Consider the following 17085-nt stretch of genomic DNA (forward strand, 5'->3'; position numbering starts at 1 on the left):
AATGTATTCCATAGGTCGTTGTTGCGGAGATACGTGGCACCTATGGTTCCATCTGTTGAGCCTCCTGCCCCGGTTTTGGTGGAGGGGGAATTGGAGTATATTGTGGAGAAGATTTTGGATTCTCGTGTTTCTAGACGGAAACTCCAGTATCTGGTTAAATGGAAGGGTTATGCTCAGGAAGATAATTCCTGGGTTTTTGCCTCTGATGTTCATGCTTCCGATCTTGTTCGTGCCTTTCATGCGGCTCATCCTGGTCGGCCTGGGGGCTCTGGTGAGGGTTCGGTGACCCCTCCTCAAGGGGGGGGTACTGTTGTGAATTCTGTGGCTGAATTCACTCCTGTGGTCACAAGTGGTACTGCAGCTTCTGAGCTTCCTCCCTCAGGTGTTCTGGTGAGCTCGTTAACTGCTTCATTACTTAACTCTGCCTGATGCTGCTATCCTTGCTCCTCGTCAATGTTTCAGTGTTGGATCTGAGCTTCTCCTGATTGTTCCTGTGACCTGCTGCTCTGTATAGCTAAGTGCCTTTTGCTTTTTTGTTGCTTTTTTTCTGTCCAGCTTGTCTTTTGTTTTGCTGGAAGCTCTGAGACGCAAAGGGTGTACCGCCGTGCCGTTAGTTCGGCACGGTGGGTTTTTTTTGCCCCCTTTGCGTGGTTTTGCTTTAGGGTTTTTTGTAGACTGCAAAGTTTGCTTTACTGTCCTCGCTCTGTCCTAGAATATCGGGCCCCACTTTGCTGAATCTATTTCATCCCTACGTTTTGTCTTTTCATCTTACTCACAGTCATTATATGTGGGGGGCTGCCTTTTCCTTTGGGGAATTTCTCTGGGGCAAGTCAGGCCTATTTTTCTATCTTCAGGCTAGCTAGTTTCTTAGGCTGTGCCGAGTTGCCTAGGTAGTTGTTAGGCGCAATCCACAGCCGCTTTTAGTTGTGTTTAGGATAGGATCAGGTGTGCAGTCTACAGAGTTTCCACGTCTCAGAGCTCGTTCTTGTATTTTTGGGTATTTGTCAGATCACTGTGTGCGCTCTGATCGCTAAGCACACTGTGTTTCTGGATTGCCTTCATAACACCTGTCATTAGCAAACATAACACAAGTCCCTCTCTCAATCTGTCTACTTAGTGAAACAATACCAACATGGCAGGCAGCTTGAGCTTTTTCCAGGTGTCACTCCCTCGTGGTGACTCTGGGCTCTGGGCTCTGCCTTCAGGTGTCAGTTGTGGCCAGGAGACCTGCAATCTCCTGCCCTCCGGATTTGGTTGGGGAGCATGTAGTTCCCACACCACCACGGACTCCGGTGTCCGCAATGTTGTGCTCAATCTTGGGGTGAGCTAAGTTGCAGCTCCACTCCCAGGCTCTCCTCACATGCTTCCTCTCCATTCACTGTCTCACACTGAACTCTCTAACCACGCCTCCAGGCCAGAACTTATCACCCCCTGTGAGGGAGGCAATGCCACTGTGGCAACCGGACTCATGGAGTGCCACTTTTACCATATGGCTTATTGCGATAGTGCAGCCTCAGACATAAAGACACTGTTTCAGCAGGTCTTCAGTATCAGTACCTATTTTTGTATCTTTATCCAGCTGTTATTTTGTGTATTTGATAATATTGTTTGATACCTATTTATTGCCATATATTGTAGCCTCTATACATATAATATCCCATGGGCATCTGGGTATGTGATCCCATCATTATGCTATTTTAATTGCTTTTATAGTCACTTGTTTGCTGTGTCAGTACTAATAAAATTATTTCATGTTTTTATATTGTAGTGTGCATATCCATTGGGTAGTCCTTTTTCTTCTTGCTTTGCTATTCATTACTACTACCTATGTGGCACTTCCTCTACCTACCTGATTATTTTTACTCTATGTGGTGCGCCCTTACTCCATTTCTACTTAGAGCAGCTCATTGACACATTGACAAATTCCAGTTTTGTAAATGAAATATCATTTGATGAACAGTGTTATGTCCATTGGCCAAAATCTTAATTGACAAATATTCCTGTGACTGTCTTTGGAAAAAAAAAACAAATGTTCAATTTAGAAGGAAAAAAATAATCTATTGGGCAGCTTTAGCCAATTTTGCAATTGTCTGCTGTCTAGATACACTTTAATTAGTGTCATCGTATTTGCCATTACAACATTTTCTTGTAGGATATTACGAAGCTTGATTCCTCTTACTATCTGAGATTTATGTACAGTTCACAGACCAATTTTTAGTTTTTGACTCCCCATACAGACTCTCCATACAGAAGATATATATAAAAAGTCACCTGAGATTTCCTTTGCTCCAAGTTCAACCAACGCCATTTTTCTGTCCTTTTGTTTAAAGATGTTGTCCATAACTCGGACAACTGGTTCTCAATTATTATATTTCCCTTTGTTAAATAAAAACAGGCTGTACTCACTTCCATTGCTGGCACCTTTCCAGTGATGTTGGTATCGATCTCCCAGGGCTTGCATGACATGACATTGGCTGCAGGGCTCACGTGACATAACAATCAGCGGACCTAATGGTCTGCTTCACTCTCACTTTTTTGTAGTAAATTGACATCTGGAAGAAGTGAGAGAGCAGCAGCTGTTCTGACTTCCTCAAGATGTCAGTTTCTTCTGAAGGAAGTGAGAGTGAAGAGGAACATGAGCGACCGATAACTGGCTGTAAGGCTCAAGTGACAGCATCACGTGAGCCCTGGGAGACAATGCATGACATCACGTGAACAGTGCCGACACTGAAGATGAGTACAGGTTATTTTTATTTTAAATGGGCAAGTACAGTAATTGAGAAGGGGTTGTTCAGATAGTGGACAACACCTTTTAGCACATTCACTGTACTATTTCAATGTATGTATCACTTTTAAACACCAGTTCTCTGGTACCTTTTTGAGAGTGACAACAGCAAAAAATGCAGCACCATATTAAAGATTATTGATGCTTCATCTACCTAAATATACAGAACACCTTCAACATAACCAACCAATTGTGGTGATAAATATACAACTAATACAAAGTGTAACACAATAGATTCAATATGATGAAGTATAGAAATTATCAACTAAAGTTCTAATTAGAAATAAACTGCAGCAATCAGTAAAGGCCACTAAACAACAGGCAGCGGTGGGCCGCCCTATACATTGCTTACATCTAGCCACTTTCATACCAAATATCAGATGACCAGTCCGATGGCTGGAGTTGAACCTATAGATCCATTTACACTGCATGTTTATGCAAGGAATGCCCTAGGAATTCAGTAGCGTAGCTACTGGGGGGGGATAGAGGCGGTAGTCTCCATGGACCCTGCACTCTGAGGGGACCCACCTCAAGCTATGCCACTGTAACTGTATCAGCATGCGCAGCACGCCAATACAGTTACATTCTGTGGCAGAGTAGGGCGAATCGATCTCCCTGCTCTGCCACCTGGCCGCTATGGGGCCCCTGAGAAGGTGGGGGGGCCTGGTGCCAGCAGTGAACTCCCCCGCCCTTGATCGCAAGATCAATTGTATCGGCTGGATGTCGATACAGCTGACCACATTGATGAGAGAAGGAGCGTTACGCTCCCTCTCCCATCATCCCCCTGTCAGCGTCTGACGTCACCGACGCTGACGCTGACACTGACAGGGGTTGCAATGACATCACTACTCGGTGCTTGAGGTCCGGAGATGTGCGGGCGCTCGGAGCAGCGGAGGAACCAGGATGAAGAGAGATGACTATTGGATATTTTTTTTATTATGGGGCTGCATTATACTATACAGTTTGGCTATGAGGGTGCATTATATTAAGAGCTGCATTATGCTATAGAGCCTGCCTGTGGGGGTGCATTATATCAGGGGCTACATTATACTATAGAGGCTGCCTATGGGGGTGTATATTATATGCCTATGGGAGTGCATTATATTAGAGTCTGCATTATAATATAGAGGCTGCCTATTGGGGTGTATATTATATTAGGGGCTGCATTATACTATAGAGTCTGCGTATGGGAGGTACATTATACTAGAGAGTCCGCATATGGGCGGCACGGTGGCGCAGTGGTTAGCACTGCAGCCTTGCAGCGCTGGGGTCCTGGGTTCAAACCCCACCAAGGACAACATCTGCAAAGAGTTTGTATGTTCTCTCCGGGTTTGCGTGGGTTTCCTCCGGGCACTCCGGTTTCCTCCCACATTCCAAAGACATACTGATAGGGAATTTAGATTGTGAGCCCCATCGGGGACAGTGATGATAATGTGTGCAAAATGTAAAGCGCTGCGGAATATGTTAGCGCTATATAAAAAAAAATAAAGATTATTATTAAAAAATAAAGATTATTATTACATTATACTATAGAGTCATTATACTATAGAGAGTGCATTATACTGTATAGAAGCTGCCTATGGGAAGTGCATTATACTATATAGAGTTTGCCTATGGGGAGTGCATTATATTATACTGTATAGAGGCTGCCTATGGGGGTGCATTATACTATATAGAGGCTGCCTATAGGAAGTAAATTATACTATACAGATTCTGCCTATGGGGAGTGAATTATACTATATTAAGGACTATGGGGAGTGCATTATACTATATTGAGGACTATGGGGAGAACATTATACTATTTTGAGGACTATATTGAGGATTGTCTGGTGCATTATACTATATAGAGGCTATCTAGGGAGCTATCATAGGGTGTGGAGATTACAGTGTTTGAGATATCAAACAGTTTGGGGGATACTAAGAGGTCAGTATATATAAAATGAGGGGGCATTAGACTGTATATAAGAGAGCATCATTTTGTGTATAGGGGAGCTGTACAGGGGGAGACTCGGGACATTATTAAATGTAAAGTGGACTCTTATTATTATAGGGGAACTCAGGTTATTGTGACTGTCAAAGGGGCACACAGGGCAATATTTCTTTCTAGGGGGCACAATGTGGGCACTGTTTTCTAGGGCACTTGCACCCGGCATTACTATATTCTAGAGGGTTGCTTTAGAATTTAGAGGGCACACAGAACCACACAGCAGAGGCAGTAATAGGGACACATACGGCAGCAGCGGCTCAGTATTGGGGTATCAGCAGGATGAGGAGTTTGTGCAGGTTGGGAATAGATGGTGACGGTGCTTAAAATATGAGACGTGAAATGTGTCTTTGTTGTATTCTCTGCAGACGAGTCCTGACTGGAATAAGTTATCAAGTCTGTCTGGGCCAGATGGAAAAGACTTGACAAGTGAACGACTCCTTCAGAAAGAATGGCAACTGTAAGGCCGCCGTCACACTTGCGAGTTTTACAGACGTAAGAGCGCAGAAAATACGTCCATAAAACTCGCAAAACAAACGGCACAATTATTCTCTATGCCCCTGCTCCTATCTGCCGTATTTTACTGATCAGTATTATACGGCTTTCTACGGCCGTAGAAAATCGCAGCATGCTGCGTTTGTCACCGTATTGCGCAAAAAAAACGCCAATGAAAGTCTATGGAAGCCAGAAAAATACGGATTACACACGGACCAGCAGTGTGACTTGCGAGAAATACGCAGCAGTGTTAGAGAGAAAAGCCAGCAATTCAGTGTGGTGTACAGTAAAATCACACTGACAGCTTACATTAGAATAGGTAGAATAAATGTGTACACATAGAATAGGTATATATATATATATGTCAGTGAGACACATATATGTATATATATTATTACTTCATACAGCTCTAGATAGCTTTAAAGCCGGTAATTCAATTACCGGCTTTTGCTGTCTCCTTCCTAAACCCGACATGATTTGTGACATGGTTTACATACAGTAAACCATGTCATATCACCTTTTTTTTGCATATTCCACACTACTAATGTTAGTAGTGTGTATATGCAAAATTTGGCCGTTCTAGCTATTAAATTAAAGGGTTAAATGGCGGAATAAATTGGCGTGGGCTCCCGCGCAATTTTCTCCGTCAGAGTAGTAAAGCCAGTGACTGAGGGCAGATATTAATAGCCTGGAGAGGGTCCATGGTTATTACCCCCCCTGGCTAAAAACATCTGCCCCCAGCCACCCCAGAAAAGGCACATCTGGAAGATGCGCCTATTCTGGCACTTGGCCACTCTCTTCCCATTCCCGTGTAGCAGTGGGATATGGGGTAATGAAGGGTTAATGCCACCTTGCTATTGTAAGGTGACATTAAGCCAAATTAATAATGGAGAGGCGTCAATTATGACACCTATCCATTATTAATCCAATAGTAGTAAAGGGTTAAAAAATAAACAAACACATTATTTAAAATTATTTTAAAGGAATAAAAACAAAGGTTGTTGTAATAATTTATTCTACGCTCAATCCAAACACTGAAGACCCTCGATCTGTAACAAAAAAAACAAAAAAAACAACAATATCCATACCTTCCGAAGATCTGTAAGTCCAACGATGTAAATCCATCTGAAGGGGTTAAAATATTTTGCAGCAAGGAGCTCTGCTAATGCAGCACTGCTCCTTGCTGCAAAACCCCGGGGAATGAAGGTAAAGTAGGTCAATGACCTATATTTACCTTCATTTGCGGTGAGGCGCCCTCTGCTGGTTGTTCCTAGATCGTGGGAACTTTCCTAGAAAGCTCCCAGGCTCGAGTTCATATGAGGACAACCAGCAGAGGGCGCATCTTATGAACTCGAGCCTGGGAGCTTTCTAGGAAAGTTCCCACGATCTAGGAACAACCAGCAGAGGGCGCCTCACCGCAAATGAAGGTAAATATAGGTCATTGACCTACTTTACCTTCATTCCCCGGGGTTTTGCAGCCACGAACAACGTTGCATTAGCAAAGCTTGTGGCTGCAAAATATTTTAACCCCTTCAGATGGATTTACATTGTTGGACATTACAGATCTTCGGAAGGTAAGGATATTGTTTGTTTGTTTGTTTTTTTTTGGTTACAGAATGAGGGTCTTCAGTGACTGGATTGGGCGTTAAATAAAATATTACAACAACCTTTGTGTTTATTTCATTAAAATAATTTTTAATAATGTGTTTGTGTTTGTTTTAACCCTTTACTACTATTGGATTAATAATGGATAGGTGTCATAATTGACGCCTCTCCATTATTAATTTGGCTTAATGTCACCTTACAAGGTGACATTAACCCTTCATTACCCCATATCCCACTGCTACACGGGAATGGGAAGAGAGTGGCCAAGTGCCAGAATAGGCACATCTTCCAGATGTGCCTTTTTTGTGGTGGCTGGGGGCAGGTGTTTTTAGCCAGGGGGGGCCAATAACCATGGACCCTCTCCAGGCTATTAATATCTGCCCTCAGTCACTGGCTTTAGTACTCTGGCGGAGAAAATTGCGCGGGAGCCCACGCCAATTTTTTCCGCCGTTTAACCCTTTAATTTAGTAGATAGAACGGCCAAATTTTGCATATACACACTACTAACATTAGTAGTGTGGAATATGCAAAAAAAAGGTGATATGAGATGGTTTACTGTATGTAAACCATGTCTCATATCATGTCGGGTTTAGGAAGGAGATAGCAAAAGCCGGTAATTGAATTACAGGCTTTAAAGCTATCTAGCGCTGTATGAAGTAATAATATATATACATATATGTGTCTAATGACATACCGTATATACTCGAGTATAAGCCGAGATTTTCAGCCCAAATTTTTGGGCTGAAAGTGCCCCTCTCGGCTTATACTCGAGTCAAGGTGGGTGGCAGGGTCGGCGGGTGAGGAGGTGAGGGCGCTGAGGCATACTTACCTAGTCCCAGCGATCCTGACGCACACTCTGCCTGTCCCACGGTCTTCGGTGCTGCAGTTCTTCCCCTCTTCAGCGGTCACGTGGGACCGCTCATTATAAAAATGAATAGGCGGCTCCACCTCCCATAGGGGTGGAGCCGCGTATTCATTTCTCTAATCAGCGGTGCCGGTGACCGCTGATAGAGGAAGAGGCTGCGGCACCGAAGACCAGCTGTGACAGGCAGAGTGAGCGTCAGGATCGCTGGGACCAGGTAAGTATGTAATATTCACCTGTCCGCGTTCCAGCCGCCGGGCGTCGCTCCATCTTCCCGGCACCTCCATCTTCCCGGCGTTTGCGCTCTGACTGTTCAGGTCAGAGGGCGCGATGACGCATATAGTGTGTACGGCACCCTCTGCCTGATCAGTCAGTGCAGAGACGCCGGGACCGGACGCCGGAACGAGACGCCGGGAGCTGCAAGCAAGAGAGGTGAGTATGTGTTGTTTTTTTTTTTTTTATTGCAGCAGCAGCGGCGGCACAGATTTATGTGGAGCATCTATGGGACAAAATGAACGGTGCAGAGCACTGTATGGGGCACAATGAACGGTGCAGAGCACTGTATGGGGCACAGCTATGGGACAAAATGAACGGTGCAGAGCATTGTATATTGGGCACAGATATGGGGCAATAATGAACGGTGCCGAGCACAGTATGGGGCACAGCTATGGGACAAAATGAACGGTGCAGAGCATTGTATATGGGGCACAGATATGGGGCAATAATGAACGGTGCCGAGCACAGTATGGGGCACAGCTATGGGACAAAATGAACGGTGCAGAGCACTATATGGGGCACAGCTATGGGACAAAATAAACGGTGCAGAGCACTATATGGGGCACAGCTATGGGGAAATATGAACGGTGCAGAGCACTATATGGCACAGCTATGGGGAAATAATGATCTATTTTTATTTTTGAAATTCACCGGTAAATGCTGCATTTCCACCCTAGGCTTATACTCGAGTCAATAAGTTTTCCCAGTTTTTTGTGGCAAAATTAGGGGGGTCGGCTTATACTCGGGTCGGCTTATACTCGAGTATATACGGTATATATATATATATATATATATATATATATATATATAGACAGTATATATATATATAATTTTTTTTTTTTTAACACATGGATCCCTTGTATAGCCGTATGTCGGTTTTGCAAGCCTGCGAGAAAAACACGCAGTACGGATGCCATACGGATTACATACGGAGGATGCCATGCGCAAAATACGCTGACACACCCTGCCTACGGAGGAGCTATGGACCACTTTTTGGGGGACTTTTCAGCGTATTACGGCCGTAATATACAGACCGTATTGTCTTACGCCAAGTGTGACGCCGGCCTAACTGTGCTGTGATCTCTTATATGTTCTGCAGGAATGGTATCTACCACTGACCATATGGCGGTAATATCAAAATTGGTCTTTATATACAAATTATTTTCAGCAACAGGGCAGTCATCTGCTGAGGTTCTCCTCCACTATTAGGGTGCGTCATACAGTTGTAATCAAGGTTACCCATTTAGGGGCCCACTCAGAAGTTTCGCCTCCCCGAAACCAAAACCCTAGCTACGCCTCTGTCTAGGATAATCATTTCATGATAATCATGCTGTTTAAACATGAGCAAAACGGTTGTTCATCGGGTGAAATGGCTTTTTGTGCTGTCCAAAAGATCATCTTTCTACACAGGGCTTGCATTGCCGAAAATAATGGAGGCCTATGAGCAATGAACTATCACTGATCGCTCAGTAGTGCACATCTGATTAGCAATCTGACTGTGTAAAGCGGCTATTAAATGAATACTGATCAGTAAATATTTATTGATCAGCTGTCATTCCATGCCACAAAATTGGTTGGTACAACTGCACCTTAATGCATTGATATGTAAGTCCCGGACTGTGGACAATCCTTTTAATACATCAACAAAGATGCCATTGGCAGCATGGAATTTTTTTTCCTGTGAATTTACAGTTGGCAGAAAAATGCTTGGCTAGGTGGAGAAAAGGTCTTATCAATAATCAAAATCTGCATAGTAATATATCATAATGCTCCAGGACTGACAAAGGCCCCATTGTTGGGATAAGAAGAGCTCTATTTATGGGGTCACTGGTTCTATGCAGACACCTATGGTGAAAGCCATCTTATACACAAAAGCTTCAATTGAGCTTTCTCGTTAGTGTCTGTTTGTTAGCAAACACACTGGAAATGACAAAGAACCTGGAGCCATTTCCTTCTGTATCTGGCTGTGGAGAGGAATTGCAGGTACTCGAACCCCACTCTAATCAGATGAGGCTCAGTGGTCCCTGCTTTTTGGGATCACTGAGGGTCCAAGTATATGTCCCCCAGTTTGGTTGGCTGAAGTGGTGCAATTACTGTATAGAACATATAATTAGACACTGTATGATTTATATTGCTTGCAAAGTGTCAAAATATTCCACAGAAACACACACATTTGGGGTAATATCATAGGACGGCAATTAATTAGAGGAAATAAGATTCATGACATTTTTATTACATTTGCTTTTTTTGTGAAATATTTGCATCATTTCTCTGAATCTATAGTGCGCACAGTATGATTTGCAGAACTAAAACTATAACAAAAGGCAGCCACATAGGGGCCCAAGAGGTAAGGGGACCGCAGCTACCTCCAAAGCAGGTGGAATTCTGCATTATGATGATCTATTTGATTGCATAAGCCTCATATATTGTTCTTGCACAGGGGCTCCTTCTGTCTGAGCGTGAAGTCACTGTACATCTTTGAGAATTTGTCAATTTTAGGTCCTTTCCTGTACAAATGTATTGATTATTAGACAAAGTCATCCATTATTAATCCAATGAACTGAATAAATAATAAGCTTTCATTCTACAGAACACAGTCCTACTCAGAAAACATGCTGAAACCACTGCAGTCATCATGACACCCAAGAATGGATGTATAACGGGAGGTAGGATATGCGCCATGATTGCAACATCCAGGACAACTCACTCACCTGCATCATCTGCTTCGCTGATCTTCAAAACCTTATCACTTTCTGTTTCAAAGTCATCTTCCTGCAAGATAAAAAGACATGGACGTTACTGAAGTAGTTCAAGGTCCATATCACAAAACCATCGATTCAGAAAAAAGCCCGATCCCACAGTAATATAGTAACAGAGTTATCAAGGCCGAAAAAAGACATTTGCCCATCCAGTTCAGCCTGTATTCCGTCAGAATAAATCCCCAGATCTACGTCCTTCTAAAGAACCTAATAACTGTAAGATACAATATTCTTATGCTCCAGGAAGACATCCAGGACTCTCTTGAACCCCTCGACTGAGTTCGCCATCACCACCTCCTCAGGCAGTACAGTATCCTAGTGTTGATGGAGGTCCATCTGGTACCGGCTGCGTTCTTCCCTCCACAGTTACCCTTTTATGATCCTCCAATTTATATGCTAAAACTCTTACACCACCATCTTAAACGTATGTGCAGGGTTTATTTTAAGGTCATTGGTCTTCAAGTACCCCTAGATCCCAAACTTTATTTGCTCAATATCCCACCGTTTCAGATTACCCAGAAATCCAGACATCTTTTGCTACACATGACCACTGCTAGATGTCTGATGGAATGTAAATGGAAGCTGAGTCAACCTCCATTAAATAATGTGTTACACATGCGTAACAACATGTGCGAAGCATGGAATACCTTACAGCCCTATTAAATAACACAATTATTACGTCCGAGGTCCGTCACACAAGAACGGCACATCGCTAGCGCGTGACAAAAATGGCACGCGCTAGTGATGCGCTACAGGCCGAAATAACATTGCTGTCAATAGGTGCGCTAACGGACCCGTTGCATGGCGTTAATTGCGACATTTTCGCCGTGCAACGCTGTGCGTTAGCGCTAACCCATTAACGCAATGGGAACCTAGCCTAAATGTTTTAATAAATTGCCCTTGGCATGCCTATGTGTTATCTGGCTATAAATTCTTTTAGGTTGGTGAACAGCACAAACTTTCAGAATGATCTTTTTCTCACAAATGACATTTATTCCTCCTATCTTTCTCAAATTGCTCTCTGTATATACTCACTTCTAAATTTCAATTGAATTCTGTATAGTTTGCTTCCTAATGAGATCAAAGAATAATGACCCTGGTAGAATCACAATGCAGTTCACCTTGTTCTTCTGCTATTGTACTTGGGCATTCGGCTGTTACTTGTCCCAATAAATCCTTGTGTATATAAAAATTTTAATATCTGAACTAATGTTTCCTGGAACTTTTTGGATGCAGGTAAATAATCCTAGAAAACAATGACTACAAACAGGGGTGTAACTATATGGGATGTGGAGGTTATATTCACTTGCATACACTGGAACTTGGGATGGCCCAATGGTCCTTCTATCCCAAGAAAGGACACCAGTAAGGTAAATAATACTATAATCCTGTTACAGATTTTACATTGCACCCTGGAATCTCTGACTACAGGAGTAACAGTGCGTCAGTTACCTACCATACTAAGGGCTCGTGCACCTGACCATAAAAATCGGACGTGTGCTATCCATCATTTTCACGGATAGCATTTGTCCCCATGTTATTCTATGAGGCAATGCGATATTTACCTCTTGGTTCAAGGAACAAAATCGCAGCATGCATGATATGTCTCCGATTTTCAGACCACACTTGGCAATTCAAGTATATGGGTCCATGGAAAACATCAGACCTCAATTGGATGACATCCTAGAATGGTCCGATTTTCACAGACTGACTGAATGGAGAAGATGGAGAAACTATTTTTGGTCCACGTCCAAGAAAATCTGATCACATTCTTATTACCCTCTAATCAAACTCTGCTCAGAGCGTGATTAGCACAATCGGACCATTTTTTTCTGATGAGAGAAAATCGGTCATGTGACCCTCACCTAACATCAATCTATTAATAAAAGGAAAATGATCAATAAAAGTGTGACTGCAGAAATATTTTGGACTGATATTGGTGGAGGATGAGGCTATAGGGTGACTTTGGCTATGACACCTGTCACGCAGCCATAGTTCGCTAGGTTCACTGCTACCTTGCCTTGCTATACAAGTAAATGAGGTCGAACAATCAAGTCACTAGAAGTTCAGCCTTGGGTGGTTGCAATGTGACTCCATTCAGTTATATAGCACTGAGATGTAGCAGTAACACCTAGATTGCCTTGCGCAGGCGTGTACTACGGAGGACAGAGAATGAACTTAAATCCAATATTGTGGCCAGCATGCAGCCAGCGGGTAAGGAAAGGGTGAATCAAACACCTGGAAACTCCGCCCATATGACCGAAAACCGGTCCTGTCAAATTCAGGTGACAGGTTCCCTTTAAAATCTTTCTCAACATTTTCCAATCTGTCTGCCATGGCTGTTGTGGATGCTGTGACATGGAAGAATTTGGAGAGTGGAATGTACTACAAAGATTTTGAAATGTTCATTATATGTTATCTGCTCGGTCAACAAGTGGCAGCAGCTGTGACAGCTGCCTTTACATGGCCTATGGGTCCTATCAGAAGGCTTATTACAAGCACAGGAAAGCCAAAATAACAGAAGAATGACCTAATGACAGCGGAAAGCATGTGGCATCAGAGCAAAAGGGGAAAAAAAACAGGAACCAAAACAATCCACAAATAGTTTCCAGAACCATGCATACATTATTTCGTAGGATATGCAAATCCTCTTTAGGCCGGGATCACACTTGCGAGAAACTTGCACGAGTCTCGCATCTCAATACGCGGCACTGCCGTCGGCACTCGGGACTGGAGTGTGTGGCTGCATGTATTTCTATGTCCGAGTGCGGGCAGCAGTGCCGGGTAGGGTTGAGCGACCTTCACTTTTATAGGATCGGGTCGGGTTTCACGAAACCCGACTTTTGGAAAAGTCGGGTCGAGTGAAATCGGCCGATCCTATAAAAAAGTCGGGGTCGGGGTCGGCCGAAACTCGAAACACAATGCAGTGCATTTGGTTTCCATGGTTCCCAGGGTCTGAAGGAGCGGAAACTCTCCTTCAGGCCCTGGGATCCATATTTAAGTGTAAAATATAGAATTAAAATAAAAAATATCCTTATACTTACCCTCTGACGCGCCCTGGTACTAACCGGGAACCTTCCTTCCTTAGAATCAGCCTTCCAGGACCTTCGGTGACGTCGCGGGTGACGTCGCGGCTTGTGATTGGCCGCGCGGCCGCCCATGTGACCGCTCGCGCGGCCAATCACAAGCCGCGACGTCACCCGCGACGTCACCGAAGGTCCTGGAAGGGCTGATTCTTAGGAAGGAAGGCTGTCGGAAGGAAGCAGGGCGCTTCCGAGGGTGAGTATATTCCTATTAGGTATATACTCACCCTCGGAAGCGCCCTGCTTCCTTCCGACAGCCTTCCTTCCTAAGAATCAGCCCTTCCAGGACCTTCGGTGACGTCGCGGGTGACGTCGCGGCTTGTGATTGGCCGCGCGAGCGGTCACATGGGCGGCCGCGCGGCCAATCACAAGCCGCGACGTCACCGCGACGTCACGGCAAGGTCCTAGAAGCGCAGATTCGAAGGAGGAAGGCTGCCGGTTAGTACCAGGGCGCGTCAGAGGGTAAGTATTGCAATATTTTTTATTTTAATTCTATATTTTACACTTTAATCTGAATTCCGATACCAATTCCCGATATCTTAAACATATCGGGAATCGGGATCGGAATTCCGATTCCAGATTCAAAAGATCGCCGACTTCATGGCCGACCCCCCACTGGGGTCGGGTCGGGTTTCATGAAACCCGACCTTGCCAAAAGTCGGCGACTTTTGAACAATTTCGACCCGTTTCGCTCAACCCTAGTGCCGGGTCTTGAGAGGCGAGACTCGTGCAAGTTTCTTCCAAGTGTGATCCTGGCCTTAAAGAGAAGCTATCAGCAGAAAAAGACCTATCCTTAAAGCGAACCTGTCATCAGGATTTTGCTAAGTAAACTACAGACACTGTCAGGTTGGTGCCGTTACTCTGATTAAAATGACACCTGGGGTGAAGGAATCCGTCTTGTGGTCGTTGTTTAATCTGTATTTGAAGTTTTCAGTTAATGAGATTTTCGTGCTGGGCGGCCTGTGGGGGTCTTTACGTGGTACTCTGAGAACATAATCATCTGTATGGGCTTAAATGACAGATCACTGATCCTTTAGTGACCTGCCTCTATGTTAAATACTGTATATATTAGTATTAGCTTTGAAAAAAAAAAATTACCTCTAGCAAACTGCGCAGGCTCTGCCAACAGTGCCATTTTGCTGGAGGTAAATTTTTTTTTCAAAGCCAACACTATTATATGCAGTATATAAAATAGGAGGCAGGTCATTTAAGCCCATAAGGATGCATATGTAAGCAGAGCACCAAGTAAAGACCCGCCCGCAGGCCGCCCCTTTAACTGAAAACTGCAAATACAGATTAAGCAACAACCACAAGACTGATTTCATCATAGTCATGTGACAGCTTTTTTTTTTGCGGGACGAGTTGACGTTTTTATTTTGGGCACATGACTTTTTTTTAATTACTTTTTATTCTGATTTTTGGGAAGTAGAATGAACAAAAAACATTAATTCAGGAATTGTTTTTTTGGGAGGTCTTTTTATACCGTTCCATGTGTGGTAAAACTGATGAGGCAGTTTTATTCTTCGGGTCAGTACGATTACAGCGATAACACATTCATATTTTGTTTATGTTTTGGCGCTTTTACACAACATAAACTATTTTATAGGAAAAATTATTATTTTTGCATCACTTACTTCTGAGAGCTATAACTTGTTTATTTTTCCACTGATGGAGATTTATGAGCTTTAGAGCTGACACCAGCACCCAATTGCGGCGCCGAATATACATTTCTCTTTGTGGGAATGCAGTCCCGCAGAGCAGCATACATACAGAGCATGTCAGGAAGGAGTTAAATCAAGATTTTGTGTGACTTTTTTTTTCCCATTGGCAGTGAGGTTTTTTTTTCATATTTTTATATAAAAAAATAGTAGTCATGCAATTTTCACACTGAGTACTGATACCTTTTAAAACTTATTCTTCCTGTCATTTCAAGAAGAGTTTACAGCAGTTTCCTTATCATCAGAGGCATGATAATAATGACAGGCAACACCTTTATACCTCTATACAGCTGATAACACAAGATCCATCCATTACAATAGGTGATGTCACATCTGACCCTGCTCCTCCTCCCTCCACAATGACGTTTGTACAGGCTTATTAGATACTTAAAAACAAAAGATAGGGTCAGGGTCTGATAATTTATTTATTTAACTCTCTTATTTTGAGCCATTATTTCCACAACGCTTTACAGACAACATCATTGTGGCTATGCACGTATTATTTCCTAAAACAAAAAGGAAAAAGGCCCTATTGACCAATTTGTAAATTTCAAAATTTTATTTTGAATATCAATTCTACTATGTAAACAAAAATAACTAGAAAATCTGATTTAATCAATACGTCATTTTGTGATGATAACTTCCCTCCAACAGCTTTTGCATGGTCGATGTCTTCTGTAGAAATGGCATCGTTAATTGGATAGAAACACTTCGGCCTCACCACTTGAAGCCGACGAGCCCATCATAGTTTTATTCTGAACCTCTGACTGTAAATAGATGATATTCTATTGCAAATAGGTAACATTTAATTTACTAAATGCGAATTGGATACTGATGCTAATTGTCAAAATGAATTCTGTCTCCTTGATGGAGGATAGATGAGTAGATTCCAGTTAACTAAGGGTACCGTCACACTAAGCGACGCTGCAGGGAAATCGACAACGATGTCGATCGCTGCAGCGTTGCTGTTTGGTCGCTGGAGAGCTGTCACACAGACAGCTATCCAGCGACCAACGATCCCGAAGTCCCCTGGTAACCAGGGTAAACATCGGGTTACTAAGCGCAGGGCCGCGCTTAGTAACCCGATGTTTACCCTGGTTACCAGCGTTAACGTAAAAAAAAAAACCACTACATACTTACCTTCCGTGTCTGTCCTCTGGCGCTCTGCTTTCTTCTGCACTGTCAGCGCCGGTCAGCCGGAAAGCACAGCGGTGACGTCACCGCTGTGCTTTCCGGCTGGCCGGCGCTCACAGCCAGTGCAGGAGAAGCACAGCGCCGGTGGACAGACACGGAAGGAAAGTATGTAGTGTTTTTTTTTTACGTTAACGCTGGTAACCAGGGTAAACATCGGGTTACTAAGCGCGGCCCTGCACTTAGTAACCTGATGTTTACCCTGGTTACCAGTGAAGACATCGCTGGATCGGCGTCGCACACGCCGATCCAGCGATGTCAGCGGGAAGTCCAGCGACGAAATAAAGTTCTGGACTTTCCTCAGCGACCAACGATCTCCCAGCAGGG

The 17085-nt window shown here is 43.6% G+C and overlaps 1 protein-coding gene across 3 annotated transcripts in view; it reads right to left on the reverse strand.

The window, feature by feature from the left end:
- The window catches only part of MXRA7 (matrix remodeling associated 7), a 78002-nt gene that overhangs the window by 37432 nt on the left and 23485 nt on the right, over window positions 1–17085 (reverse strand). For all 3 annotated transcript variants that reach the window (XM_069752102.1, XM_069752104.1, XM_069752101.1), the window contains exon 2: window positions 10719–10779. In XM_069752102.1, the coding sequence (XP_069608203.1) occupies window positions 10719–10779 (61 nt within the window). The remainder of the gene's footprint in view (window positions 1–10718; window positions 10780–17085) is intronic.

This window comes from Ranitomeya imitator, chromosome 2, assembly GCF_032444005.1.
Source record: "Ranitomeya imitator isolate aRanImi1 chromosome 2, aRanImi1.pri, whole genome shotgun sequence".
Lineage (NCBI taxonomy): Eukaryota > Metazoa > Chordata > Amphibia > Anura > Dendrobatidae > Ranitomeya > Ranitomeya imitator.